Source organism: Equus przewalskii, chromosome 12 (genome assembly GCF_037783145.1).
Source record: "Equus przewalskii isolate Varuska chromosome 12, EquPr2, whole genome shotgun sequence".
Lineage (NCBI taxonomy): Eukaryota > Metazoa > Chordata > Mammalia > Perissodactyla > Equidae > Equus > Equus przewalskii.
The window spans coordinates 6,389,150-6,416,710 of NC_091842.1; the positions used below are offsets into that span (position 1 = coordinate 6,389,150).

The following is a 27,561-nucleotide window of genomic DNA, read 5'->3' on the forward strand; positions in this document are numbered from 1 at the left end:
ACGACACTTTGAGGATGCCATCCCGCCAACACAGCCCTCAGTTGCAGGCAGTTAAAGGAGATGAGATAGTGATTGGAAGGCCTAAGGTCCACCGAATGGTAGATTTGTTCTCACCATTGAATGAGAAGTTTGTAAGAGCATGAACTGTCTTCCAGCAATATTTTAGACAGACACGCAGACATCCTTCCTCCTCACGTATCAAGGACAAGTGAAGACATGCATTAGGCATGACATTTTGGTGTGACACTTTCGAGCCAAAATATAACGATCTAATTTCTACACTCAAATTGTACAAATCAAATCCAATCTTCCTTTAATGTATCCCACATCCATTACCACACTGCCCAGTACTGTGTTTCTAGGTCCTTCCCATCCCAGGAACTCTCCTTTTGACCATCGTCCACAAGGCTTTCCCTGAAGAAAATTCTGTATTAATAGGCATTACGTGAAGATGAAAAGGGAAGGGGACCCATGGTCAAATAAATATGTTTAAGAAATACTGGTTAAACCAAGTCTACAAGTCAAAGTTCATCTAGATAGCTATAGACCATTCTACCCTGCTCTGAAGATCTCACTTTAAGATCCTTAAAGGTAACCTCTAAACCACATGTTCTTGGCAGATGAATTCCACATGACTCTAAGACACAAGTGACTTAACTGCACTTTTTTTTATAGAAAGAGGCGAAAGTGTCGAAAATTTTATTGACATTCAGTTTTAAAAGCTTTACACCTGTGATACACCAAGATATAGGAGTGCTGCTTCTTCAAGAAATTACCATTTAGGGTTTGGGCATTGATTTAGAAGTTGGGGAGCTTTAGTCTTTTTTTGCTAAGCGCTTTAAGAATTCCGGGTCTTGGTCCAGGGCTGGTAACGTTACGCCATTTTCTTCTTCCTTCGGGGGAGAAGACACACTGTTACATCTCCAGGCTCTCAGCACATTATTACCACACAATTGACTGCTTAAGATCTTCTGTGGATTGAAATTTGCTCTAAGTTGGCCTCGAGGCTCCCTCGGAGGAAAGAAAGAAGGGGGGAAACATTGAAGTATTTCTCAGAATGAACCTTAAAGGCAGTTTTTTCGTGTGTGGTAAAACACACCATAAAATTTACCGTCTTTAATCATTTTTAAGTGGCATTAAATACATTCACTTTGCTGTGCAACCACCACCATCCCTCTCCAGAACTTTTCCATCTTTCCACACCAAAACTCTGTGGTCTTCAAACCATTTCCCATTTCCTGCCTCCCTCAACCCCTGGCACCCACCATTCTACTTCCTGTCTCTATGAATTTGACTACCCTAGGTCCGTCATGTAAGTGGCGTCATACAATATTGTCCTTTTGCGTCTGGCTTCTTTTCAAATGCAGTTTTGATGCATAGAACACTATCTTATAGTAAGGATACAATGGATGTAGCTGTTACTTCTAGATCAGAAGCCTTTAACCCAGAGCCCTTGGACAAGTCCTATGGATCTGAACCCCTTTAAGGGACAAGACCCCTAATGACAAGATGTTCATAGGAGGTTTTTAACCCAGAAGATGCTAATCACCATTCTGCGTCTTCCTTACTTTGGGAGCATCCTCTTGGTCCCAAACCAAGATTAGCTGCCTCCAGTTAGCAACAGCCACCAACCCAGTCATATTTATCGTATGGCCCTGGATTTTTCTGATGATTCAAGTTTGACACCTAACAGAGCTCATTCACTCTGTAAACCCCTGGCTCCATGTTTACCTGGCCACTTAAGAACTTTGAACGCACCTTCTTCATGTGAAAAGTATCTAACACAAATGCAAATCGAACCACAATGAGACACCACTGCACACCCATTAGGATGGCTATGATCAAAAAAGCAGAAAGTAGCAAGTATTCGTGAGGATATTAAGAAATGGGAATCCTCGTGCATTGCTGGTGGGAATGCAAAATGGTGCACCCACCATGGCTAACAGTAGGGTGGTTCCTCAAAAATTACAAACAGAATTACCATATGATCCAAGAATTCCATTTCTGGGTATTTACCCAAAACAGTTGAAAGCAGGAACTTGAACAGATATTTGTACTCCCATAATCATAGCAACATTATTCACAACAGCCAAAAGGACAACCCAAGTGTCCGTCAATGAATGAATGGATAAACAAACCGTGGTATATCTATACAATGGAATATTATTCAGCCTTAAAAAGGGAGGAAATCCTGACATATGCTATAACATAGATGAACATTGAGGACATTATGCTAAGCAAAATAAGGTAGTCACAAAAGGACAAATACTGTGTATGATTCCGCTTATATGAGGTACTTAGAATAGTCACATTTACAGAGACCAAAAGTAAAATGGTAGTTACCAGGGGCTGGGGGTGGGGGAATGGGGAGTCAGTGTTTAATGGGGACAGAGTTTCAGTTTAGAAAGAAAAAAGTTCTGGAGATGGATGGTGTCAATAGTTGCACAGTAACGTGAATGTGCTTAATGCCACTGAACATTTAAAAATGGTTAAAATGGTAAACTTTACATTACACATATTACAGAAAAGAGTTTCAAAGAAATTGTCTAATGCTATCTGATTATTCCCCTTAGAAGCCTTTTGTAGAGTTCATCCCCAAACGCTGTATTCTGGAAAGAGACAAAATGCAGTAAGGAGCAAAATGGTCTTTCACAAGCTAAGCTCGCTCTAGTTGTTTGCATTTTTCAGTAAAAAGTCACTCTGGCATCATATCTCCTCCCTTCCACATTCCCCTCTCCCAAAAAGAGGCAAGTAGAAAAAAAAAGTGAAATGCTAAACCAGAGGCAACAGGATAAGCTTCTGCGGGACTAGAGAAGTTTCCAGGAACTAGGGAGCTGCTCCTTAAAGGCGGTCCACATGCCACGGATAGAAGAGACAGTCAGAGCTGAGTCACGAGAGAAGCCTGCCTGGCCGGTCACCCGCCTCACAGCGAAAGCACAGGCACCTGCCAGGTGATCAGCTGCTGAGGTGGCCCACCAGGAGGTATGGGCACTCCTTTGCACTCTGAAGTCACTCACCTCACAAAAGTGGTTCTCGATAATGTTCAAAGCAGTCCGGGCAACCTGACGGTTCTCATGAAGCTGCAAAGCCTCGATTCTATCAAGCCCGCCAAGCTCTTCTATCAGAAGACACAGGTTTTCCTTCTCGGAAAGCACGTCTGCTGCCTGTGGACAGGAGGAGAGAACGTGAGTCTCCGGGCAAATGCCCTTCGGAGACAGAGCTTCACGTCAGTGGAACCAGACCAAAGGCTCCTGTCGATGAAAATAATCCATAACCAATCTATTAATGAAAATGTGGGTGAGTTTATTCTGAGCTGAAATCTGAGGACCATGACCCGGGGCCTTTCTTCCCGAAGGAAGAAAGGGCACCAAAGAAGTGGGGTGCACAGAGTGTTTATATACCCCCAGAGAGGATGTTTCACATAGGATTGAAATGTCCCTTTTACAATAGTCGCGAGACTGCTCTGTCGGCACAGCGATTGATGGAAATAGCAGGTAGGTCTTCTGTCTCAGTGAACACAGCAGGGTGGCAGTCTGTTGTCTCCAGCTGAGTGGTCACAGGTGAGCTGGGTGGTCAAAGGTGAGTGCAGCAATCAGTTCCTAGCCCAAGGAAAACTGCTTATCCCTAAGGAAATGCCAATGTGGGGGGAAGTTGCACCTTTATCTCAAGGGCCTTTGTTCTGGCCACAGGAAATGTCTAAGCAGATATACAGTGTGTGCTCAACAGCCACAGTCAGGCCCTTTTGGAAAAAACAAAGTCAGGCCGAATTAGGTTTATACCAAATGGCTTCCTCATATACTCCGATATATCCTATTGCTTGCCATTTTTATTTGTCACTCCCTTTCCAGAATGTGCAGTCGCAGTTCCACTTTTCCCAAATGGGTTTAAAATTGCATGATCTCCTCCCCATTGCGGTTATATTTATCTTCATTGCACAAGATACAATACTCCTTTTGCTGAATATGCTGCCATCCAAAAATATACCACTATCACTATTTAGTAGACACCCCCTTCTAATTCAAGGAAATTGTTTTAAATGCCAGTTTGAAAGAATCATCAAGTGATGCTCTGCACATGCAGATGTCCTGGCCCTGCACTCCCTGGGAACCCTTGCAAGACAAGACGGGAGACCCTGATGATACCGGCTCAAGGCAAGGTTGACATAAGGGAAGTCAATATTGTAGAAAATAAACCATATCGTAACTTTAAATGACCTCTGACTAACTAGCCCCTCCCAGCTGCTTTAAGATGGTTACTTTTGCTCTTTTGAGTTCCTTAGGAATGTGATGACGCCCAGGCAAAGAGCCTATGCTGATGGCCATTCATCAATGACAACTGAAAGATCAGGGGAGAGGGCCACTGCTCCATTCTCTGATGCATATCCAGTAAAAACAAAGGACTACCAGGAACTGGGACCAGATGTCTGCCCCACCCAGAGACCAGCCACGTCCCCCACCTGGAGACCAGCCCACATATAACTGGCCTGTAGTCTTTGTCCTGTGAGATGGTTCTTTTGGACATGAGTCGGTGGCCATCTTCCCTCTTGCTGGCAAGCTATAATAAAGTCTTTTCTCTCCTACCACCTTGCCTCCTGACTACTGGCATGTCTTGCGGCAGCCAGACAAGCCCACTTGGGCGGTAACACTTAGTCACAGAAGCCACACCCTAGCAAATACCGAAGTCCCCAGAAACAAACAACGTGAGCGGATTGAATCCAATGCTGGTCATTGGATTTATCATCCATGGCTATTTAAACATTCGTACATATACTGCGGGCCAGGCACACAAAACTCCAGACCAAGATGTGATTTAAAGGAGGCCTTTTCATAACTCATGGTATTGGAGGAGACAATTATCATATTATACTTTTTAAACTATAACAAACTACCAGAGATTTAATTTATAGAAGATGTGCGCAGAAGGCTTGGAAAATAAGATGAGTTCTTAATGAATAGTGTTTTGCCAGGGTCAATCATAGAATAACAGCATTCCCCAGGAAAAGGAAGAGCAAGGACCAAGTGGTGAAGGAGTAAGTGCTGCACAGTATGCATAATTATGCATATTTGATAAACAGCATATTTGAAGGAAGCTGTGGGAGAAGGAGGGGGACAGGGGGAGAAGGAGGGAGGGAGGGATAGAGGGAGGGGGAAAGGGGGAAGGGGGAGGGGAGAGAGGGGGAGGGGGGAGGGGGGAGAGAGGGGGAGAGAGGGGGAGAGAGGGGGGAGAGAGGGGGAGAGAGGGGGAGAGGAGGGGGAGAGGGGGAGAGGAGGGGGAGAGGGGGAGAGGGGAGAGGAGGAGAGGGGGGAGGGGGGAGAGGGGGGAGGGGGAGGGGGAGGGGGAGAAGGGGAGGGGAGAGGGGGAGGGAGAGAGGGGGAGAGGAGGGGAGAGGGGGAGAGGGGGAGAGGAGGGGAGAGGGGGAGAGGGGGGAGAGGAGGGGAGAGGGAGAGAGGGGGAGAGGGGGGAGGGGAGAGGGGGAGAGGGGGGAGGGAGAGAGGGGGAGGGGGGAGGGGGGAGGGAGAGAGGGGGAGAAGGGGAGAGGGGGAGGGAGAGAGGGGGAGAGGGGGAGGGAGAGGGGGGGAGAGAGGGGGAGAGAGGGGGGTGGGAGAGAGAGGGAGGGAGGGGGAGACGGAGGGAGACGGAGGGAGACGGAGGGAGAACTTTGGCGTCATATCCTGATGGGTCTGCTTGCTGTTTTGTGAGCAGTAATAAAAAACCTCCTATGGATCAAATTAAACATTCCTTAGGCCATATTGTTTACCTGATGCAAGTTTATACCGTGCATCTAAGTCTTGATACCCTCTAGTCCTATCTGTTGGTCCAAGATGAGTTATCAGCTTTGAGTCAAGAATGTGAGACAGGAACCAATGTGCTAGGTTAGCCTCAGACAGCAACCTGGAAAGTAGGGGATGACCCAGGGCAGTAGGAGACCTGGAGAAGGAGTTTGGACCTTGATGAAAAGCAAATGGCCCCAAAGTTACTTCAAAGAACCTCCACTGCAGTGTGCTGCCCATTTGAAGCGTTCTCCTGTCTCATCTTGATCTTTCTAACCTACTGTCCGATGTCCCTCTGATCCAGGGGCTTCACTGGTCCAGCAGAGGCAATCTGCCCAGACTCGCCAAGAAAAAAATCCCGAGTGTTTAGTTTAAATGAAGCAGATGACATTAAATTTTTATAGCCTACAAAGTGTGCTTTCCCAAGTTTGTTACGTCCAACTTTGTCGACCGGCTGCCAAGCCTGTCCTCTTTGTGCAGTTCGCTCAAAGTCTTCGTGTCTAATTGGGCTATATTTCAGATCTCTTCTTGATTCAGGTCAGTTCTTTCCAAGACAGTTACATGAAAAGGACGCTTCAAGTGGGCTTTTAAAAGGAGTTCCCTGGTGTTACTTTGAAACTTTTCAAATAGCTTAGTCGCATATGAAAGGACCTTTAAGCAAATGAATGTAGCCAGCCTCCAAAATGGCCCCAGATGATCCCTGCCTCCTCGTATTCATGCCTTTGTGTAGTCCCCTCCCATGCTGAATAGGGCTGATCAGAGTAACCAATAGGGTGTTGTTAAGATGACCTCCTTTACAGGTCATAATAGTCATTGGGGCTTCCACCTTGCCTTCTCAGGTCACCCACCCCAGAAGAAGTCAGCTGCCATGATGTGAGGACACTCAAGCTGTCCTATGGCGAGGTCCACGTGGGAAGAATAACTTGCCAGGCGTGTGGGTGAGTCACCTTGGAAGCTGATTCTCCAGCCTCCATCAAGCCTTCAGATGAGACTGCAGCCCCAGTTGACATCTTGAACTTTATGAGAGACCCTGAGCCAGAACCATCCAGCTAAGCTTCCCCTAGATTCCTAACCCAGCCGCTATTTGAAATAATGTTTAAGCCCACTGAGAGGTAATTTGTTATGCAGCAATGTAGAACTGACACAAATAGTATGGAAATATTGGCTTCACCTACCTTTATTTCAGAAATAAGACTTTTCTAGAATTCTAATTCAAGGCTTCGTCGTCCATTCTCCCAGCCACATAGTTGAATGGAAAAGGAAGTCTACTATGGCCCCTCAGGATCTATCCCTGCCAACTTCTTGCTGCTCCTTCAAGTGTGTCCTGTGTTTTAGCCTTCTAAAAGAGCCAGTCACGTGGCTCACTATTCTTTCCTACTTCAAAACTTCAGTTGGTTTCTCCATCTCACTCAGAAAAGTCAGTGTTCTCACAGACCTTACGTGGTCTGGCGCCTGGATGCCATGAGCCTGATCGCACGCCACCTTCCACCCCTTTGCTCCGCTCTGGCCACACCCTCCTCCTTGCTATTCCTTTCACCTAGAATGCTCTTCCCCAGATAGCCACACGACTCACTCACTTCTTTCAGGTCTTTGCTCAAGTGTTCTTCCTCAGAGAAGTTTCTCCTGACATATGGCATAAGCAATCACCATCCCCTCCCCACTCCGAGCCATCAGTGGCTACCCCTTCATCAGGTGTATTTTACTCACGTGTTGTGTCTGTTCCCCTCCCCACTAATACATAAGCTCTATTAAAACAAGGACTTTGCTCGTTGTATCCTGAGCATCTAAAACAGGGTTGGGAACAAGAACACTCATTTGAGAAATGAAGATAGACTTTCTTTAAAAGGCCTCTCATTGTTGTTACCCATAGGATGTGTGGACAGGGGGACGGGGTGGGAAGTGGAGAGGAAAGAGAATCCTACTTGGGTTTTAAGAACCAAATGAAACATCTTAAATTTGGAGACTGCTGTTTAGAACCAACCTGTTCAGAACAGCTCACCTGGAGGATAAAAGAGATGATGTCAAGGATGATGAGAACAATTTTGGGGTCTTGGATGGTGAGCAGATTCACCAGTGGCTCCAAGACTCCAGAGCGGACAAGCTGGATCAACTGGTCCACGGTGCCCCCAGTTGTGAAGTTAGCCACTGTCCAGACCGCCTCTTTCTGGACTTTAAATTCTCCCTGCAGAAAGAGAAATTTATGTCCTTTACAGATCCCAAAGAACTTCAATGGAGTGATGCTAACTTGGTTCAGTTTCTAGGTAGGCTGGTGACAGCCAGGATGACATGTGCAATTTACATAGAATATCTTGGCAACCTGCCTCTAGTTCTTGAGAAGATGGTATTTTTGTGTGTATGTGTGAGGAAGATTTGCCCTGAGCTAACATCTGCTGCCAATCTTCCTCTTTTTACTTGAAGAAGATTGGCCCTGAGCTAACATCTGTGCCAATCTTCCTTTATTTTATGTGGGCTGCCACCAGTGTGGTTTGGCGAGTGGTGGTAGGTCTACACTTGGGATCCAAACCTGCTAATCCCAGGCCACCAAAGCGGAGCATACAAACTTAACCAGTACGCCACCAGGCTGGCCCCAGAAGATGGCATTTTCTGAGAGGCCAAAAAACAGGCAGGCAGAGTCATATGGAGTCTTAGAGGAAAGGTTCTAAGTTCAAACAGATCCACTTCCTTAAGTCAGGTTACGGGAAAAATAGAACATAAACCAATTCAGGCACTATGCTTGGAATTTTCAATTATAGTGGCCTATGTCTACATTTCTTCTCTTTCTGGCCCAGTGAAACTTTGGACAAGCAGCTGCATAGCCACAAAGCTGAGCACACAGACGTGATCTTGGGGATGGAGCCAGGCCAGAAGTGACAGAGGAAGGCCACTGAAATATCACTCAACGGATCCCTTACGCTTATAAAAAGGTCTTGGCCCAGAAATATGGGAATAATTTATCGTGAATCCTCCCATCCCTGGGCAGGAGTTCCTCCCATCTTATGGCTGGGGAAAACTGTGACCTCGGTTTAAAATAAGATCAAAAACCCAAACCAACAACTTCTGGCTCCAAGTTATAGTGCAACAGGCATGGTTTGAAATAAGATTACTCCGTGATTCATGACTGGATGTTTCTGATTAGAATACGTACAGTCTCACAGCAGGATAGGAAGTGTTGAATAGATTGGAAGATGCTGTGATTTGGATCACACACCTGGCCTACCTTTTCATACCTCCTGCACACCTGGGAACCCACCCTCCACCCTGGGAGCAGGACCACCACCGGTAGCTTCTTTTTCCCATCCTATTCCACCTACTTCCCCACGTCCAACCTAAGGTAACCACCTCTGACTTGTTTCACATGTAGGTGGTTTAAACATAGCTTATCCACTAAAAGGTGACAAAAAGAAATGCTGACGATGGTAGGTGTCCTCAGGAAGGGAAATGGGAGTCAGGAGGAAGAAGGAAGCTTCATTGTATTTTCTACTTTTATGTCTGGATTTTCCGTGTGTATTACCACTTTAATCAATGTGATTTTTACACTGAAAAGGCCACCTTTCTTCGGTGTATATTATCACCAGAAACTGATACATTTTTCCTCCTGAAACAAAACAAAATCACCTCGCTCTTTTGGCAAGAACAGACTTGATGGCGTATTCTTTTAACACCACCTAGAGATAAGCCAATATTTCCCAGCTCAAGATTTTTCCAGATCTTTGAGTTATAGGGTCACCCCTTCATTGAGCAATGCCTATTCAGTCTTCTAGATTTTTAATGGGTTGTCCAAAATGGAATGCTCTTCCTTTTTCTCAGGGAGAACCAGCAAACTAAGGTTTTACAGCTTTGTTGAGATCTCAACTAACTTGCTCCTTAGCCTGCGTCTGGATTCCCAAAGGACTTAACGCACCGCCAGTTGGAAAGTAGCCTTTTGTCGCAGACGCCAAGTACGCCACTTACGTTTTTTAGCAGAGCCACCAGCGGAGGCAGCATGCCGCAAGCAATGAGCTGCTGGATGTGCTGGCAGGGCCCTGCGGCCACGTTGCTCAGGGCCCAGGCTGCCTCCTTCTGGATGGAGGCCTTGGGGTGCATCAGGAGCTGGGGAAGAACGCTCAGCATGCCCGCATCAATGGCCACCTGGGTCTGGTGATCCGTTCCCGTGACGACGTTCCCCACAGTGCGGAGAGAGGGCGTCTGGAAGAAGAAGGCTAGAGGTGTAACCAAGTACTGCAAATTTATCACAGTGGAGGGTGATGATCACCCCAAGCACTGCGCCCTCCCAAACGTTGGTCATGCTATACGGGTGGCTCTCCGGAAGCCTGTGAATAATGATTATATCCATGATCCTTATCATTCAGCACATCACGCCATTTATGCAGTTTAAAGGTACTTGCCAGCCTCCTGAGAGTTCCCAGCTCAAGTGAGATGGAGGTCGAGGCATGCCTTTATCAAGAAGTGATGCTGTCCTTTCATCTCCTTACAGTGGGAAAATTGCTAAGTAGATTATAGTGTTTATAATGTCATAATTTCTACGGAATTTGTATTTAGCACCAGTATCAAGCTTCTGTTGTATATTTAATTGGAGCTCATGGGAATCCCAATGGCATTTTCTGGTGTATTCACAAACCCCCTCGCTATAACTCTCAAGGTTCCCAGAATGGGTCCACAAATGGGCTCAAGACAGCAACCGTCCTAGGGGGGCTGACTGTGGATTTCTTTTGGTTTCTCTGCACTGTAGTGGCAGCCCCAGAGTCACCCATCAACAGATCCAGAGTTTTCCTAGCCTATTGTGTTAGGCATCTGTTATTCAAACGAGAAGTGGAAGTAGCCTTGCCAGGATGGCTCCAGTTGGGTCCCAGACCCCCACAATAAGCAACTTCCTGTCGATATTCTCTTCACATCCTTCATGCCCCCAGCACTACCCCTAAACTGACCTTGACCTCTGAGGAATATTATGATCATCTTGGAAGAGATGTTCATGAACATTAGGCACAGATGTCAAGAGGAGCACCTGCAAGTTTGAACTATGGTTTCAAGAGATGTCTTATGTAAGCGACACATTTCATAACGTAGCAAAGTATTTAATGTTGGTTTTACTTTTCATCTCTATCTGAAGTAGTCTAAGAGAACAAACCAGAGAGAGGATAAGAGGAAACTCTCTTTTATACTTGAGTAAGAAATTCAAATGTTACAATGAGTTTTACATTAACAAACACACACACCCGTATAAGCCAACTTGTTAATGTCTCGATGCATAGACCACTAGAAAGAAACGCCACAAAAGGACAGTTCATTGGGTGGAGGGATTATACGCAATTTTAATTTGGTGCTTTTCTGTATTTTCTAGGTATCAGACTAAGAAAAAGTAAATTACTTAATACCCACTGGAATTTTAGGAGAAAATAGATTCAAGTCCTTGGCTAGAGTGGCAGAAACCAGGGAAATGCAGAAGACGAGCTTGGTTCTAGGTAAACAGCTGGGGGTGGAGAGACAGAACTTGCTAGACTGAATCTGATTTACAGACTCTCATCTGAAGCCCCATCCAGGGACAGATGGCACCTGGGACATTTACCAAGACGTTGAGTTCCGAGCTGGTCATGAGCTCCACCAGCCTGGGCAGGACGCCGATGTCAACCACTTGGCCGATGCGATCATTGCAGCCGTCGGTGAGGTAGGACAGGGCCCAGCAGGCGTCCGAGAGAACCTCGCTGTCCTGGTGCTGAAGGAGGCGGGAGAGGACGGGCAGCATTTGCTTCACTGCTCTTTCGCAAGGGTACGGGTTCTTGTTTCGGCACAGGTTGGACAGGGTCCATGTGATGTTCCGCAGAAACGTGATCTGTAACGAGGAGACTGCCTCCAGCATCAGGTGCCAGGAAGGAAAAATGCAAATGGCCGTGTGTCCTTGCCATCTTTAATCGATATCATCGACCAGCATGAACCAAAGCGTTTGAGCTTCAAACAGGAATTTGTTCTAGGTAGTAATGTATACTAGCGATACAGAGAACGAGCTTTATGTTTCATGTTCAAATGTTAGACAGAGGTTTCCTTATATTCTCCAAAACGTCCTTCCCCACTCGAATCAATTGATGACCTAATTTCATTTTTCACTGACAAAACAAAACCAAGCAGGAGTTACCTGGTCTTCCCAGCAGTCCACCGACTTGTCATAACCACATTGCTGACCTCCTATTTGAGGATCAGCCGTCCTACCCAACATCTGGATCCCATCACTTTTTGCCTTTGAAGATTCTGGCCCCAGGATCATCTCCATCCTCTGGATCCCTCCCACCAGTATAGAAACATACTCTGCGACCTTCAACCCCAACTCTTGGCACCCCTCCAGCCATCACCCACTTCTATGTTGCAGAGTCTAGCCTCAAAGAGGCATCCGCAGGCACTGTCTACCTCACAGATTCCCATTTGTTCCCCCACCCTTCTAGTCCGGATTCTGTCCCCACTTCTTTGTAGTCAGTGTTGAAATCAGTTCCTTTCAAGTCACCAAATCCAACAGCTGCTTTCCAGTCCTAAAGTTACTGTGCCCCTCAGCTAAATTTAGTAGCCAGTCATTCCCTTTTGAGAAAGCTCTTCTTGGCATCTGTGACGCCAAACCCGGTTTTCTATTGCCAAACGGGCTGGCTGCTTCTTCTGCGTCTCCTTGGCAGGTTCTGCCTGACTTCTGAATATTGGAACCCCCAGGACTTGCTCCCAGGCTCTCCTCATACTCTAGGTCAGGGGTTGGCAAACTTTGTCTGTAAAGGGCCAGATAGTAAACATTTTCAGCTTTGTGGGCCACATGGTCTCTGTCGCGACTAGAGATCTCTGCCCTTGTGACACTGCAGAAGCCACAGACAATATGTGGGTAAATAAATGGGCATGGCTGTGCACCAGCAACACTTTATTTACAAAAGCAAGCAGCTGGCCAGGTTAGGCTGCTGACCTCAGCTCTAGCTGGCCTTGCCAAGCTGGACGACACCTGCGTGCACATATGATCAGCCAGACCCTCCTATCTGTCTACCTGCCATTGCGGCGACGGTGCCTCTCACTCGCTTCAACTTCGCACGTACAACGAAGACTCCGATTCCTTCTTCCTTTCCTCCTCCCCACTTCTCTAGGAGGAATGTCATCTAGGCGACCTAACCCCAAACCTGACAGCATCCTAGCTTCTTTCTGTCTCCCTTCCATGTCCAGCACAGCAGCATCCCAGGTCCACATGCGTCACCATGTCCCTCTGCTACAGTGCCTACAAGCAGCCTGAAGGGTCTTTCTAAAAGATCAGACCTTTACTTCCTACTTCGAAATCTTCCACAGGCCTCCCTTTGCCACCAGGATGATGTCTAAGTCCCTCGCCCTACTTGCCATCTCACACCGCTCTCTCCTTGCAAACTCCCTTAGTCATGCCAGCCTTTTCCGGGTTCAACCACGCCAGATTTTCTCCCACTTTGAGGGCTGGGCGTGTATTCCTTTGGCTTTTGGAAAGCCAACTTCTCTTCATTTTTGTTTGAGGTGAATTCTAGAGCCCAAATTTAATTCCTAATCCAGGCAGTCATCTATTGTCACCATATCAATCAACTTTGACTCTAAGATTCAGCTCTAAACCCTGTTACCCGGGAATTAGTGGTAAGCCACTAATTCTGTCTGTGCGCCTTGCATGGAGAGCTTATCCATCTACTTTTGCTGGATGGAAGCTTAGAAAAACTTTAATGGGCCTCTTCTAGTGACCCCAAAAGATCAGCACTTCTCCCCTGAAAACAAATTTGGACCAATCTCTACCCAAAGTGGTATTCAGTCCTAGGCCTTGTTTATAATTGCTGTCACAAGGGGCCAGGCAGCAACCACATGATGGAGCATTAATTCGGAAGTACTTCCCCAGTTTCCCAACTTTGGGAACTTGTTACCAAGCTAGGTTGTCTAATTTGAAGACACTCACTGGTGTGGTTGATGAAATCAGGGCCCGCAGCTGCGGGATGACATTGCTTGAGATGACAATGTCTCTGAATTCTGGGCCATCACCTGCAAACAGATAAGAACATGACATTCAAAGAGGGAACAAAGACAATCCTGGGGTGGGTGGCTAATTTTTTAAAAAATCTGTGCAAAGGCTGAGAGGTCAAAACTCATTCCTTGATTGGGCAAGTAGATGGTACAGCCATGAACCAGATCCTGGGTCTGCAACACGTCAGTTGGGTGGATAGGCCTGATGTGAAAAGCAGGCACCACGCAGCAACAATTTCTATAAGCAGAGTCTGCGGATGCATCAAGGAGGCAGCCAACTGGGCCCAGGCAGTGGGCTCTAAATGCTGGTGGCATTTCACAGCACAGTCCTCAGGAAGAGAAAGGCCACTGCAGACCAGCTTGTCCTCCCAGGAGACTTTGGCACAGGGCAGTAACTTCCAAATGCGACTCAGAACAAAGTCTGGGAGATGGATAGATACTAGCCATCAGCCGTCTGCCACTTTGGCTAGAATACCAATTTTTAGACCGTAGAAGCCTCAGTTGGCAATTCTTAAACCGTCAGGCAAGGCACATGTTACATCATACCACCCAGTTTTGCCTGTTCCTCACCGAACCAAGCCAAATGAGAAGCAAAGGCCCTCTAATAGGTGCCTTATTTCTGCAAGCACTTACAAAAAGCAGAATTACTTTATATTCTGCCTTTGCTAATCCCAATATCTCAAATCCTTGGAGGTCTAATCATACCGTTGTTTCTGCTGACTCAGTCATGGCGGGCTGTTAATTCTCTGAACTTGAAATTGCTGATATTTGGCTGAGCTTAATTTGCCAAAATCCTGAGGGGCCTAATTGAGTGCGTTTCCCCCAGAGCACTGTATTTATATTCAGCCAGGAATCCTGGAGCTTCTAATCCTGTAGCACGACCTCCCCAGCTCGTGCAAATCCACCAGGCCAGTCTTAGGACTATGTTTTAAATAGGGTGGACTTTTACCCCAACTAAGGAAACTTGTTTTGCACGTTCCCTTGGCAACCGTCACTGGAGGTAAGATCTTTTAGGGTCCTGGGTTATGTAAGGGTCTATCATAAACCCCTACATTGACCAAAGACATGTCTTTTGTTCCTCAAGCTCAACTAAGACCTGAGGCCGTAGGACCCCGGTATTAGCAGACGTCCCCAGGCCACATGTAGCTTCAGTACATACTGCATTGTCTGGCTTCAGCTTCAATCTTTGGCCTCTGAACTTGACCCTGAATTTTGGAAAAGCCTGTTGTGCTTTTCCCAGCATGTCTAGGTACTTAGAGTATCAGGCCCACAATACTACCCAAAGAACTCCCACAGCATGCCACTGCCTGGCCCGCGGTTTTCTTAGTCCTCCAAGGGGAGAGGCTCACCTGCTATATTACCGAGGGCCCACACTGCCTGTTCACACACAGTCATATGAGGGGAAGACAGAAGCTCCACCAGAGGCTGGATGGCTCCCCCTTCCACGACGGCTCGAGTCTGCTCCGAGGTCCCCGAAGCGATGTTGGTCAGAGCCCAGGCTGCCTCGAACTGCAAGCAGGGGTGAAGCGATGACTTCAGGAACTCCACCAGCCTGGGAATGAGCCCTGCTTCAATAATCAGTTTTAGAGGAGGGTTCCTTTCCCGGGACAGCATTTTCCTTTGCAAGGAAAGAGAAAGAACAAAAACAAGTCATACGAAGCAGGTAGGTATTAATAACCTCCTTTATAGATGGTCTTGGCATGCCTGACTATCAAATGAGACAAGCAGCTGGGCCACAGCTACTTAATCTCCTTGAGTTCAGCCTATAGCACTTCACTGGGATGAAGAAACCTTCTCCCCCTCAGGTGTTATCTATGAGCCAAGATTCCTGTAGGGGCCAATTTAAATTAAGCCATTCATTTCTGACAACACTTGCATATCTTACGTTGTTCTCAAGGACAGTGTAGGGGAGCAATTTCCTCTCACTTTTGGATGGACTAGGCTTTTCTTACATCGTGTGGGATTTTGCCACTGCCAAGAAACCAAATAGGCCAGTGGCGCTCGTTTCTAGCTGTGAACCTGTAAACAGAAGTCTGTTTGGCGATACCTGGCTGCCTGGGTGGCCTGGAAACATAAGTCTGGATCTGAGGCATTCACACCATTGATTATTTCTTGCAGGGTGAGGTTGATCTGCAAGGAGACACATTCAGGTCAGAGTCTCTGCCAAAAGGAACATGGAAGATCATCTAGTCCGGCCATTTATCTGATTCGAACAGGTTGGCTTGAACAGGATGTCCTAATCTGCATGCTGGTCTGTATCAGGGGAGGGAAGAAAATTTGGTGGTCTCATAGGTCTCACAGATCTGTGGGGCACTCCTCATGCTCTCGGGGAGGGGTAAATCCTATCATCGCTTGGGTCCCCAGCACCTTTTTATCCCACGCAGCAAGAACATGCTAGTGGATGTCAGCAACAATAAGGACCTCCAAAAATTCTCTCCTCCATGAGAGCAACAAGAAAGCTGACAAAAATAGTCAGAATCAACTTTTTCAGAACTCAAGAAACTGACCAAAGGCTTGCCGCAACTTGTTTTATTTAAGCCCAAAAGAGTTTATGCAAGAAAAAGGTCTAAATCTCAAGAAAAATGTCTAACTCTCAGTAAGAACAGTGAGCATTGTAGCATTTTGCCTTACCTTGTTCCCACCCATCCTCCAGCTCTACGATAGCCCTGAAAACCAACACCCCAGCAGCCACTGAAGGAGGCAGAACGAGTTAAAGCCTCATTCCCAGAGAATTATTATTTGACCTGTCTGGTGGTTTCCTGGGAGATCCTATTTGTAAGATTCTCTTTATTTGACTCAGAGTTCACACAATGTATAAAGTCTTTTCCCTGGGGATATTTGTTAAAAACAATTAGAGGCAGTTGTTTAAGTTCATAGCTGCTTGGTGGGGGGAGGCAGATAACAGTTGGGGGCAAACAATAGACTAACGAAAAAACTTAAAAGGAAAAGCCTGGGAATGAGATGTTCATTGGGGCTTTGAAAGCTCCAACATTTTCCTGAAAATCTGGAAGGTAATGTGCATGTATAGGGTTGTGCGCATGCTCACAAAATACTGAGAAGGCCCTTGAGTGCTCACCTCTGGCTGACTTTAAGGCTCTGTGCAAGTGGGAAGTGAAAGTTGAAGGCAGTGTTATCACCTACCTGGCTGAGTGTTGAAGGCATGCCCCAACAAGCACACAGCACTCCTTGGCAGACTGGATGAATTTTTGGTTCCCCAAAGTGTTCCCCAAGTGCTTAAGGAAATCTCTGTCCAATAATTAGCTGACCAGTAAGCTAACTGAGCAGAGAATTCAGTGGCCACCCATGACAAAAAATACAGACTTTGCAAAATTAGTTCTGCGAGTTACTGAACAAACAAACAACAACAACAAATCCTGGGCAAAGGGAGGAAGGATCTGATATGCAAAGTTGCCACATTATGTTAAATGACCAGTTGTCGAAGAAATTAAAAGACATGCAAAGTACAGCATGTATACAAGGAAAAAAAAAAAGCCATTGATAGAAATCGTGCCTGTGGAACCCAGACATTGGACTTACTAGACAAAGGCTTGAAATATGTTCCAAGGTAAGGAAAATCATGTCTAAATAACTAAAGGAAAGTAGAGGGTTGACGTTGCACCACATAGAGGCTATCAGTGAAGAGATAGAAACTATAAATAGGAATCAACTAGAAATTCTGGAATTGGAAAGTACAACAATTGAAATGAAAAATTCATTAAAGGGGCACGAGCAGATTTGAGCACAGAGAATAAACAACCAGTGAACTTGAAGATAGGTCCATTAAGATTACCCATTCTGAGGAAGATAAAAAAGAATGAAGATGAAAATTAACAGATGCTTATGGATCTGTGAGATACCATCAAGCATACCAACATATGCATAATAGGATGGAGAGGAAAGAGAGAAAGGTGCAGAAAGCATTTTTGAAGAAATGATTTCCAAATACATCCCAAATTTGATTAAAAAATTAATCACATCTGAGAAGCTCCACGAGCTCCTAATATGAAAAACTCCAAGAGATCTGCACCTGGACATGTCATAATCAAACTGCTGAATACCAAAAACAAAGACAGAATCTTGAAATGAGCAGAGATCAATTCATTATGCATGAGGCCTCAATACAATCAAGAGCTGATTTATCACCAGAAGCATGGAGACCAGAAAGCAGCAGGATGACATTTTCAAAATGCTGAAGGAAAGACTGTCAAAGCAAGCATTCCATATTCAGCAAACTATCATGATAAAAAAGAAATTAAGACATCCCCAGATAAACAAAAACTGAGAGAATCCATTGTTAGTAAACCTACTCTATAAGAAGAGAGTTCTTCAGATACTAGAAGCTAGCCAATAATTCCAGTCACACGAAAAAAATCAAGAACACCAGTAAAGGTAAACATATTGGTACATATAAAAGACTATAAATGTATTTTTGATTGTAACTCTCTTCTATCTGATTTAAAAGACAATTGCATATAGCAATAATCACAAATCTATATTAATGGGTACGCCATGTATAAAGAGGTAACTTGTATGACAATAATGCAAAAGGAGGTAGGGAAGGAACAAAGCTACGTAGGAGCAAAGTCTTGTTTACTATTGAAATTAAGTTGGTATTACTCCAAACTAACTGTTATAAGATGTTAATTATCCCCAGGGCAAACGCTAAGAAAATAATTCAAAAAACATAGTAAAAGAAACAACAGGGAAATTAAAATATTAAACTGGAAAATATCTGTTTAGTAGAAAAGACGTCGTAATGGAGGAATAGAGGAACAAAAAAGACATGAGACACACAGCTAACAAATAGCAAAATGGCAGACATAAAACCTATCTTAGTAATTGCATTAAATTTAAATACATTAAACACTCCCAATAAAGGGCAAGAATTGGCAGAATGGGTTTAAAAAAACATGACCCAACAATATGCTGTCTACAAGAGACACACTTTAGATTCAAAGGCATAAGTGAGTTGAAAGTAAAAGAATTGAAAACAATATACCATGCCAACAGTAACCAGAGATCTGAAGAGGATATGCTAATATTAGACAAAGCAAACTTTAAGGCAAAATTTATTATTAAAGACAAAGAAGGATATTTTATAATGAGTCAATTCATCCATCAAAAAGATATATTATAAACATATATGCACCCAACGGCCCCAACATGCAGCGAAAACTGACAGAATTGAAGGGAGAAATAGAGAACTCAACAATAACAGTTGGAGATTTCAAACCCCACACTCAGTAATGGATGGAACAACTAGACAGAATAATAAGGCAACAGAAGGCTCCAACACCACTACAAATCTACCAGACCTAACAGACATCTAGACCAACCAACAGGAGAATATGCTTCTCTTTTCCTTGGTGAAGAAGATCAGCCCTGAGCTAACATCTGTTGCCAATCTTCCTCTTTTTTTTTTTTTTGAGGTGGGGTGTGGGGTAAGATCAGCCCTGAGCTGACATCTGTGCCAATCTTCCTCTATTTTTTGTGTGTGGGATGCTGCCACAGCATGGCTTGATGAGCAGTGAGTAGGTCCACTCCTGGGATCCGAACCCGTGAACCCTGGGCGGCCAAAGCAGAGCACGTGAACTTAACCACTATGCCACCAGGCTAACCCTGAGAAAACACATTTTTCAAGGGCACATGGAATGTTCTCCACAACAGACCATATGTTAGGCCATGAAACATGTTTCAGGAAATTTAAAAAGGACTGAAATCACGCAAAGTGTGTTCTCTAACCACAATGGAATATAATTAGAAAGCAATAATAGAAAAAAATTGGGGAAATCCATAAATTTGTGGAAAGTAAACAGTATACTCCTAAATAACCGATGGGTCAAATGAGAAATCACTAGGGAAGTTAGGAACTACTTTGAGATAATGAAACAAGAACACAGCATACCAAAAACTGATGAGACGCAGCTAAGCAGAGCTTAGAAGGAAAGATATAGCCATAAACGCATGTATCAGAAAAAAGTAGAAAGATCTCAAATCTACAACCTAACTTTACACCTTGAAAATACTAGAAAAATAAAAGCAAACTTCACCCAAAGCAAGCAGAAAAAAAGGAAATATTAGATACTAGAGTGGAAATAAATGAAACAGAATCAAAAAGTAGAAGAAAAAAAAATGAATGAAACCAAAAATTGTTTCAAAAGATCAACGAAAATCACAAATCTTTGGCTAGACTGATCAAGAGAAAAATAGAGAAGGTTCAAATTATTAAAGCCAGGAATGAAAGAGGGGACATTACTACCAAACTTATAGAAATAAAAATGATTAGAGACTATATGAACAAAGTATGCCAACAGATTGAATAACCCAGATGAACTAGTTCCTAGAAACATGCCAACTACCAAAAGTGACTCAAGAAGAAATAGAAAATCTGAATAGATCTGTAACAAGAGATTGAATTATTACTTAAAAAATAATAAAATAAAACGGTCACAAAGAGAAGCCCAGGCTCAGGTAGCTTCACTGGTGAATTTCCCCAAACAGTTAAAGAAGTGTTAATAGCAATCTTTCACAAACTCTTCCAAGAAACAGAACAGGGAAATTTCTAGTTCATTCTATGAGTCAAGGGTTACCCTGATGCCAGCAGACAAAGACATTACAAGAAAGAGTACAGACCAGCACCCCTCGGGAATGTGTATGTAACAATTCTCAACAATCGCTAGGAAACAAAATCCGTCAACATCTGAACAGACTCATACATTGTAACCAGCTAGGATTTAAGCCAGGAATGCGTGGGTGGGTCAACATATGAAAATGTAGTGTACCATATTAATAGAACGCGGCGGGGGGGGCACATAATCATCTCAATAAATGCAGGAAAAGCATTTGACAAAATCCAGCACCCTTCCATGATAAAAAACATCCAACATACTAGCCATAAAAGGGACCTTCTTTAACCTGATAAAGACAGCTACAAAAAACCCATAGATAGTATCATACTAAATGACGAAAGATTGAAAGCTTTCCCTCTAAGATCAGAAATAAGTCAAGGATGCCCACTCTTGCCACTTTTATTCAACACAGCATTGGAAGTTCTAGATAGGTTAATTAGGTGAGGAAAAAAAAGAAAATGCATCAAGATCAGAAAAAGAAGTAAAAATATCCCTATTTGTGGATGACATGAACTTGTATATAGAAGATCCTAAAGAATCCACACAAAAAAAATTAGAGCTAATAAACAAGATTCAGCTAGGTTGCAAGATCAACACACAAAAAATCAATTGTTTTGGGGGGTGTTTTTTTTTTGAGGAAGATAGCCCTGAGCTAACATCTGCCAATCCTCCTCTTTTTGCTGAGGAAGCCTGGCCCTGAGCTCACATCCGTGCCCATCTTCCTCTATTTTATATGTGGGACCCCTACCATAGCATGGCGTGCCAAGTGGTGCCATGCCCATACCCGGGATCTGAACCAGCGAACCCCAGGCCACCGAAGCAGAAGGTACGAACTTAACCGCTGCACCACCGGGCCGGCCCCTCAATTGTATTTCTATAAACTAGCAATGAATAATCCAAAATTGAAATTAAGAAAATTTACAATAGCATCAAAAAGCACAAAATACTTAGGAATAAGTTTAGCAAAAGAAGTGCAAGACTTACATGCTGAAACCATAAAAAAAACTTGCGAGGACCTAAATAAATTGAAAAATACCCCATGTTCATGAATTGAAAGACTTAACATCGTAAGATGGCAATACTTTACAAATCGATCCACAGATTCAATGCAATCTTCATCAAAACCTGAGCTGCCTTTATTAAAGAAATTGACAAGCTGATTCTAAAATTCGTATGGAAATACGATGGATCCCAAATAGCTAAAACAATCTTGAAAAGGAAGAACAAAGTTGGAAGACACGCTTCCCAGTACGAAAAGCTATTACAAAGCTACAGAAAGCAAGTCTGGTCGTGCTGGCAGAAGATAAACACGTTGATCAATGGAAGAGAATTCAGAGACCACAAGTCAACCTTCAAATTTACGGTCAGTCGATGTTTGACAGGGTGTTAAGGCCATTCAGTGACGAGAGAATAGTCTTTCTAGTGCTGGGACAACTGGATACCCACACGCAAAACAATGAAGTTGGACCCCTACTCACACCATTTACAAAAATCAACTCAAAACAGATCAAAGACCTAAACGTGAAAGCTAAAACTGTAAGACACTTAGAAGGAAACCTAAGCATAAATCTTTGGGACCTTGGGTTACGCAATGGATCCTTAGATATGATACCTAAAGCACAAGCAACCAAAGAAAAAAAGAAGATAAATTGAGCTGTTTTCAAATTCAAAAGTTTGTGCTTCAAAGGATACTATCAAGAAAGTGATGGGGCCAGCCCAGTGGTGTAGTGGTTAAGTTCATGTGCTCTGCTTCAATGGCCTGGGGTTCGTGGTTCGGATCCCAGGCATGGACCTACACACTGTTCATCAAGCCATGCTGTGGCAGTGTCCCACATACAAAATAGAGGAAGATTGGCACAGATGTTAGCTCAGAGACAATCTGCCTCAAGCGAAAAAGAGGAAGACTGGCAACAGATGTTAGCTCAGGGCCAATCTTCTTCACAAGGAAAAAAAAAGAAAATTAAACATTAACTCACAGAACGGGAGAAAATATTCACAAATCATACCCAGTAAGGGTCTAGTATCCAGAACGTATAAAGAAGTGTTATAACTCAACAATAAAAAGACAAATTTTATCGTTAGTGCTGTCCTGTTGATTCTGACTCCTAGGGACCCTGTGTACAGCAGAGGTGAATGCTTCCAGCCATGTATCATTGTCTGATACGGTGGCTGCTAGGCATAGAGTTTTCCTAGCCATTTTTTCCCCCAGAAGTGGGTGGCCAGGTCCTTCTTCCTAGTCTGTCTTAGACTGGAAGCTCCGCTGAAACCTGTCCACCATGGGTGACCCTGCTGGCATTTGAAATCCCGGTGGCATAGCCATCAGCATCACAGCAACATGCAGCCACCACAGTGTGACAACTGACAGACAGTTACGTGAACCAGGGCCACAGGGGTGAGAGCACCGAATCTTAACCACTAGACCACATGGCTAGCTTAAAAAAAAGACAAATTGCTGGATTTAAAAAATGGGCAGAGGGTCTGCCTGGTGGCGCAGTGGTTAAGTTTGCACATTCCACTTCAGTGGGCTGGGGTTCACCTGTTTGGATCCAGGGTGTGGACATGGCACCGCTCAGCAAGCCATGCTGTAGCAGGCGTCCCACGTATAAAGTAGAGGAAGATGGGCATGGACGTTAGCTCAGGGCCAGTCTTCCTCAGCAAAAAAGAGGAGGATTGGCAGCAGATGTTAGCTCAGGGCTAATCTTCCTCAAAAAAAAAAAAAGAGCAAAGGTTTTGAATAGACATTTCTCCAAAGATGATATACAAATAGCTAATAAACACATGAAAAAATGCTCATTATTAGTCATTAGAAAAACATAGGAAAATCACGACAATGTAGCCCTTCGCACCCACTAGGTGGCTATAACCCAAAAATGGACAATAACAAGCGTCGATGAGAACGTCAGAATGTACAATGTCGCAGCTGCTTTGGAAGACAGCTTGGCGGCACATTTGTTTTCTATCGCTGCTGTAAAAATTACCACAAATTTAGTGCCTTAAAACAACAAAAAGGAATTCTCTTACGGTTCCGGAGGTCACTTTCATCTGTCTAAAGTCAGGGTGTGGGCAGGTCTGGCTCCTCCTGGAGGTCCTGACGGGAGAATCTGTTCCCGCGCCTTTTCCAGCTTCTAGTGGGGCCGCCGGCACTCCTTGGCCTGTGACCCCTCCCTCCATCGTCAAAGCACGTCACACTAATCTCTGCGTCCGTCAACATATCACCTTCTGCTCTGTTGTCTTTCATCCTTCTTCTAATAGGAACCATTGCGATTGCATTGGGCGCCCCCAGACAATCCAGCATGACCTCCCCATGTCAAGACCCTTAACTTAATCACATCCACAAAGTCTCTTTTGTCATATAAGTTAACATTCACAGGTTCTCAATTAGCAGACGGAGACGTGTAGGGGGCCATTACTATTTTTATTATTTATTTTTGTTTTTGAGGAAGATTAGCCCTGAGCTAACTGCTGCCAATCCTCCTCTTTTTTCTGAGGAAGACTTGCCCTGAGCTAGCATCCGTGCCCACCTTTCTCTAGTTTATACGTGGGAAGCCTACCACAGCATGGCTTGCCAAGCAGTGCCACGTCCACACCCGGCATCCGAACCAGCAAACCCCAGGCTGCCGAAGCAGAACATGCGCACTTAACCGCTGCACCACCGGGCCGGCCCCTGGGGGCCATTATTCAGCTCACCATAGGGAGTTCCTTAAAACGCTAAACATAGAATTCACATATGTTCCAGCAATTCTACTCCTGGGTATATTCTGAAGGGAACTGAAAACATGCTCTCAGAAAAACTCGTACAGAAATGTTTACAGCAACATTATGTTCATAGCTGTTATGTTAACAGCCAAAAGTGGATGCAACCCAAATGTCCACCAGCTAATGAATGGATGACGAAATGTGGTCTATTCATACAATGAAATATTACTCAGCCACAAAAGAAATAAAGTACCGATACACGTACAAAGTGGATGACCCTTGAAAACATTAGGCCAAATGAAAGAAGCCAGCCACAAAAGACCACATGTTACATGATTAATTTATATGAAATATCCAGATTGGGTAGATCCATACAGGTGGAAAGTAGATTTGTGGTCGCCAGAGGCTAGGGGCAAGGAGGACCGGGCGTGGCCGTTTAACGGGTATGAGGTTTCTATTTGAGGCGAGAAATATGTTCTGAGATTAGTATACGGTTGCACAACCTTATGCATATCCTAAAAACCATTGATTATATCCTTTAAAAGGGTGAATTCTGTCATATGTGAATTATAATTTTTTTAAAGGGAACACGCTAATATAGGAGAAAAAGGGAAATCACTCTTTTCAGAGTTTTGTTTCCTAGTTTCACTTTCCTCAGGTGGTGGGAATCCTAGCGACTCCTCTAGACACATGAAACTAAGTAGAGATATGGTTCAGAGTCCAAGGCCATTCAGAGAATTATTACAACTGTTCCGTCTGATGTCCTGTAACGCATCATGGGATCCACTTGCCCAGATTGAACCAGTCTCTTTCCTCTAAGAGCCTTAATCCTAGCCAGGTGCCATGATGCATGTGGATAGTTAAGGGGGGAAAAAGACAGTGGTGGATCATAAAAGGCGGGCAGGTTCAACGTTACTGGAGTTCTAAGAAGGGAAACCTCCTAGTCGGGGCATTCTGGAAAGGAGTCACCAAAAACAGTATTGGCCTAGAAGTCAACCCAGGCATTGCATTTAACCAGGATGGGACAGATGGAGAACGGAAGACAGAGGACAGCATTCAAGTCCTAGGTAAGACTTTACATGTCAAGTGACTCGATTCCTCTGCTGAGAGATAACCTTCAGGATCCCTCATTTCCTGTTTCCGCCCGAGGGGTGGCAAGTGAATTTTCAGTTAGAAGCAGCACCTTCTCACCCCGCCACCCCCCCCCCCCCCCGTTAGAACATAGATTCCCGCAGTCTCACAGCCACGAAGGTCACGACCCTTAGCTTTCTGACAACACCCGTTTAGCTCCAACCCTGATCTCACCACTCCTTTCCTTAAGGACCTTCGATGAGAGCTTGCAAGTTCTGAATCCAGTAAACAGTGTCAAGCCAGAGAAACCTACTAAGGATGTAATTTACACACAACTGCTCTAAACACACATCCCCAACCTACCGCTTTGGTCTGTTGTTCAGAAGCTGGGTCAGGGAAGAGAGGGGTGATATTTCTTCTCTTTAAGGCTTGCTCGTCTTTCTTGGCCTTCCGGAGCTCCAGGCTGACTGCTATGCGCTGTTGCCGCCTCACCTAGCAGGGAAAAGAAAGAGTGGAAGCATGTAGAGCTGGGAGGTCGGGCTGTCACTTGTACAGACGCAACAGGCTGGAGGAGTTAAGATCCCACAGCTAGTCAACAGTCTCAGCCCTGTTTACCTCCTCTGCTCTCTCCTTCTATCCTGCATCTAGAAAAACAGTGAATCTTCCTCCCGAAGCGAAGAAGGGCATGGATACCCTTGGTAGGCCAAGCTGTAGAGATATCTGAGCAGGGCATCCCATTGCCCCGAGTCTGAGCGCGTCTTCACTGGTGCTGATTGATTCCTGAAGAGCCGGCCTGGGCCTTCCAACTGCACAGATCCAGGTGGGGCTGGGGACCGTGAAGGGAAACCCCGGGCCCCAGAAGTCCCTGACCATTTCCGCTGTTAGGCAATCAGTCTATAGGTCCAAACGAGAGTTTTGGACACCAGACTGAGGACGATTAAAATTTAAAATAAAAACCACCTCTTCTCCCTATATCAAGCAAAACTCACAGACTTTATAGGTTTGAGAATCTTGGGAAAAGATCTAGTTTATGGATAGATGAGTTCTAGGTGGAAGATTTTTAAGTTAATTATAAGGAAATTAATACCTATTGGATACTTCCGGTTTCTTGAACAAGCCATTTAATCCTTGCTTAAAAATAGGGTCATCGTGGTGTCATCCAGCAAGGCAGGGACACCTTTGGGGTTTATGGAGCCAATTGTACTGTGGTCTCCATCACTAAGTTGGCCCCTCCTCGTGGAGGGCTCTGTAATGCTGGTTTCTCCCTTCTCATCTCCTGGCCCTTCCAGTTGCTCTCCATGGAGAGTAATTCCTTTGTTCTAACTGGTTTCCTTTAATCTGTAGTGGTCTTGGAAGCCAGTTAGCCAAGCTCATTGGAAGGGGTATAAGTAAGAGTGATTTGACTGGGTGGTGTCCTAACTGGGCAGCTGTGGCCTCATGCTTCACTCCTCCTCAGCTACCTTCCGATTCCTGAGATGGTAGGCGACCCTGTATGAAAGGCCAGTCAAGATATGCAGATGGTGGACCCAGAGCTAGAGCCAGAAAACTTTGAGACCAGAGAAGCTGAGTGAGCTAGAATCCATACACAGCATAGGCTCCCTGACCCAGGCCCTCATGCTCATTCCAGCGGTGAGAAGAACAATCTGGACTTTTCAAGTCCATTTCTACAAGGTAGGCTTATGTTGGCCACACCCGTATCGCAAATATTTTTAGCTCCGTGGGAAGCCCCCTTGACATGAGTAGCTGCAGTTAAGCATCTAGATATCCAGCACTGGATGCTGCTATCCAGTCCCTCAGGAGGGAGGTACCAGCCCTGTTTTATAGATGAAGAAACTGAAGTTCTGAAGTTAATAGTTTCCAGATCACACGGGGACCTTGATTTGAGCCCACCGTTGTCTGACTGCTATGTCCACGCACTTTTGTCCTCCCCACCCTCAATATTTTATTATGAAAATTTCAAACAGAAAAGTTGAATGAATTGTTCACCGAACACCCACGCACTTATCCACAATGAACATTTTGCTCTGTTTGCTTTGTCAGCCCCAATCTCCCCCTCCTCCGCTCCATCTTTGACGCGTTGCCGCCATGAGCTTTCCACTGCCCTAGTCCTCGGTACGGTGAAGCCCGGGTGTTTCATACTCACAGCTGTGTCTTTGCCGCGGTACTTAAATTTTCTCAGCCTCCCTTCTGGAGCTCCTGTCAGCATATTGACGGGAAGAAATAAACCACCTGTAGGTAGGAGAGTTACAAAGAGATTTTCAGTCCAGGGTGTGGGATACTATGTTAAAGTCATTTGGGCTCTAAGCCTTTAAAGGGCTCACAGTGGAATGGAGAGCGGACTCAGGAAGTCAGCTTCCATAGGCAGCACCATGCCAGCTCCACCGGTGATGAGCACGGTGGGAGCTCAGAAG

At 44.9% G+C, this 27,561-nt stretch overlaps 1 protein-coding gene and 1 long non-coding RNA gene across 4 annotated transcripts; one reads left to right on the forward strand and one right to left on the reverse strand.

Moving 5' to 3' along the window:
- Nucleotides 1–649: 649 nt before the first annotated feature.
- KPNA7 (karyopherin subunit alpha 7) lies at nucleotides 650–27,356 on the reverse strand. Its single transcript, XM_008516060.2, has 11 exons — nucleotides 27,294–27,356; nucleotides 25,510–25,642; nucleotides 24,026–24,027; nucleotides 15,802–15,884; nucleotides 15,104–15,372; nucleotides 13,690–13,772; nucleotides 11,335–11,598; nucleotides 9,723–9,956; nucleotides 7,771–7,953; nucleotides 3,018–3,164; nucleotides 650–893 (listed from the first exon to the last, which is right to left on the reverse strand). The coding sequence occupies exons 1-11, from the start codon at nucleotides 27,354–27,356 to the stop codon at nucleotides 816–818; spliced, it is 1,539 nt and encodes a 512-aa protein (XP_008514282.1). The 3' UTR covers nucleotides 650–815.
- LOC139074698 (uncharacterized) lies at nucleotides 6,589–11,769 on the forward strand. 3 transcript variants are annotated; one of them, XR_011524341.1, is made up of 4 exons: nucleotides 6,589–6,709; nucleotides 8,561–10,810; nucleotides 11,110–11,433; nucleotides 11,560–11,769. It is a non-coding gene; the product is annotated as an uncharacterized lncRNA (long non-coding RNA). The 3 variants fall into 3 exon arrangements; XR_011524340.1 differs by having other exon boundaries at nucleotides 11,110–11,769; XR_011524342.1 differs by having other exon boundaries at nucleotides 11,285–11,769.
- Nucleotides 27,357–27,561: the final 205 nt, after the last annotated feature.

Bases quoted from the DNA above. Each gene is read 5' to 3' on its own strand.
- KPNA7 (XM_008516060.2), bottom strand. From the start codon at position 27,356: ATGCTGACAGGAGCTCCAGAAGGGAGGCTGAGAAAATTTAAGTACCGC. The intron at 15,373-15,801 runs GTATCGCCAAAC...TTCCTTGCAAAG, and splicing joins CAGGCCACCCAGGCAGCCAG to GAAAATGCTGTCCCGGGAAA. The intron at 13,773-15,103 runs GTGAGCCTCTCC...ATCTGTTTGCAG, and splicing joins GGCCCTCGGTAATATAGCAG to GTGATGGCCCAGAATTCAGA.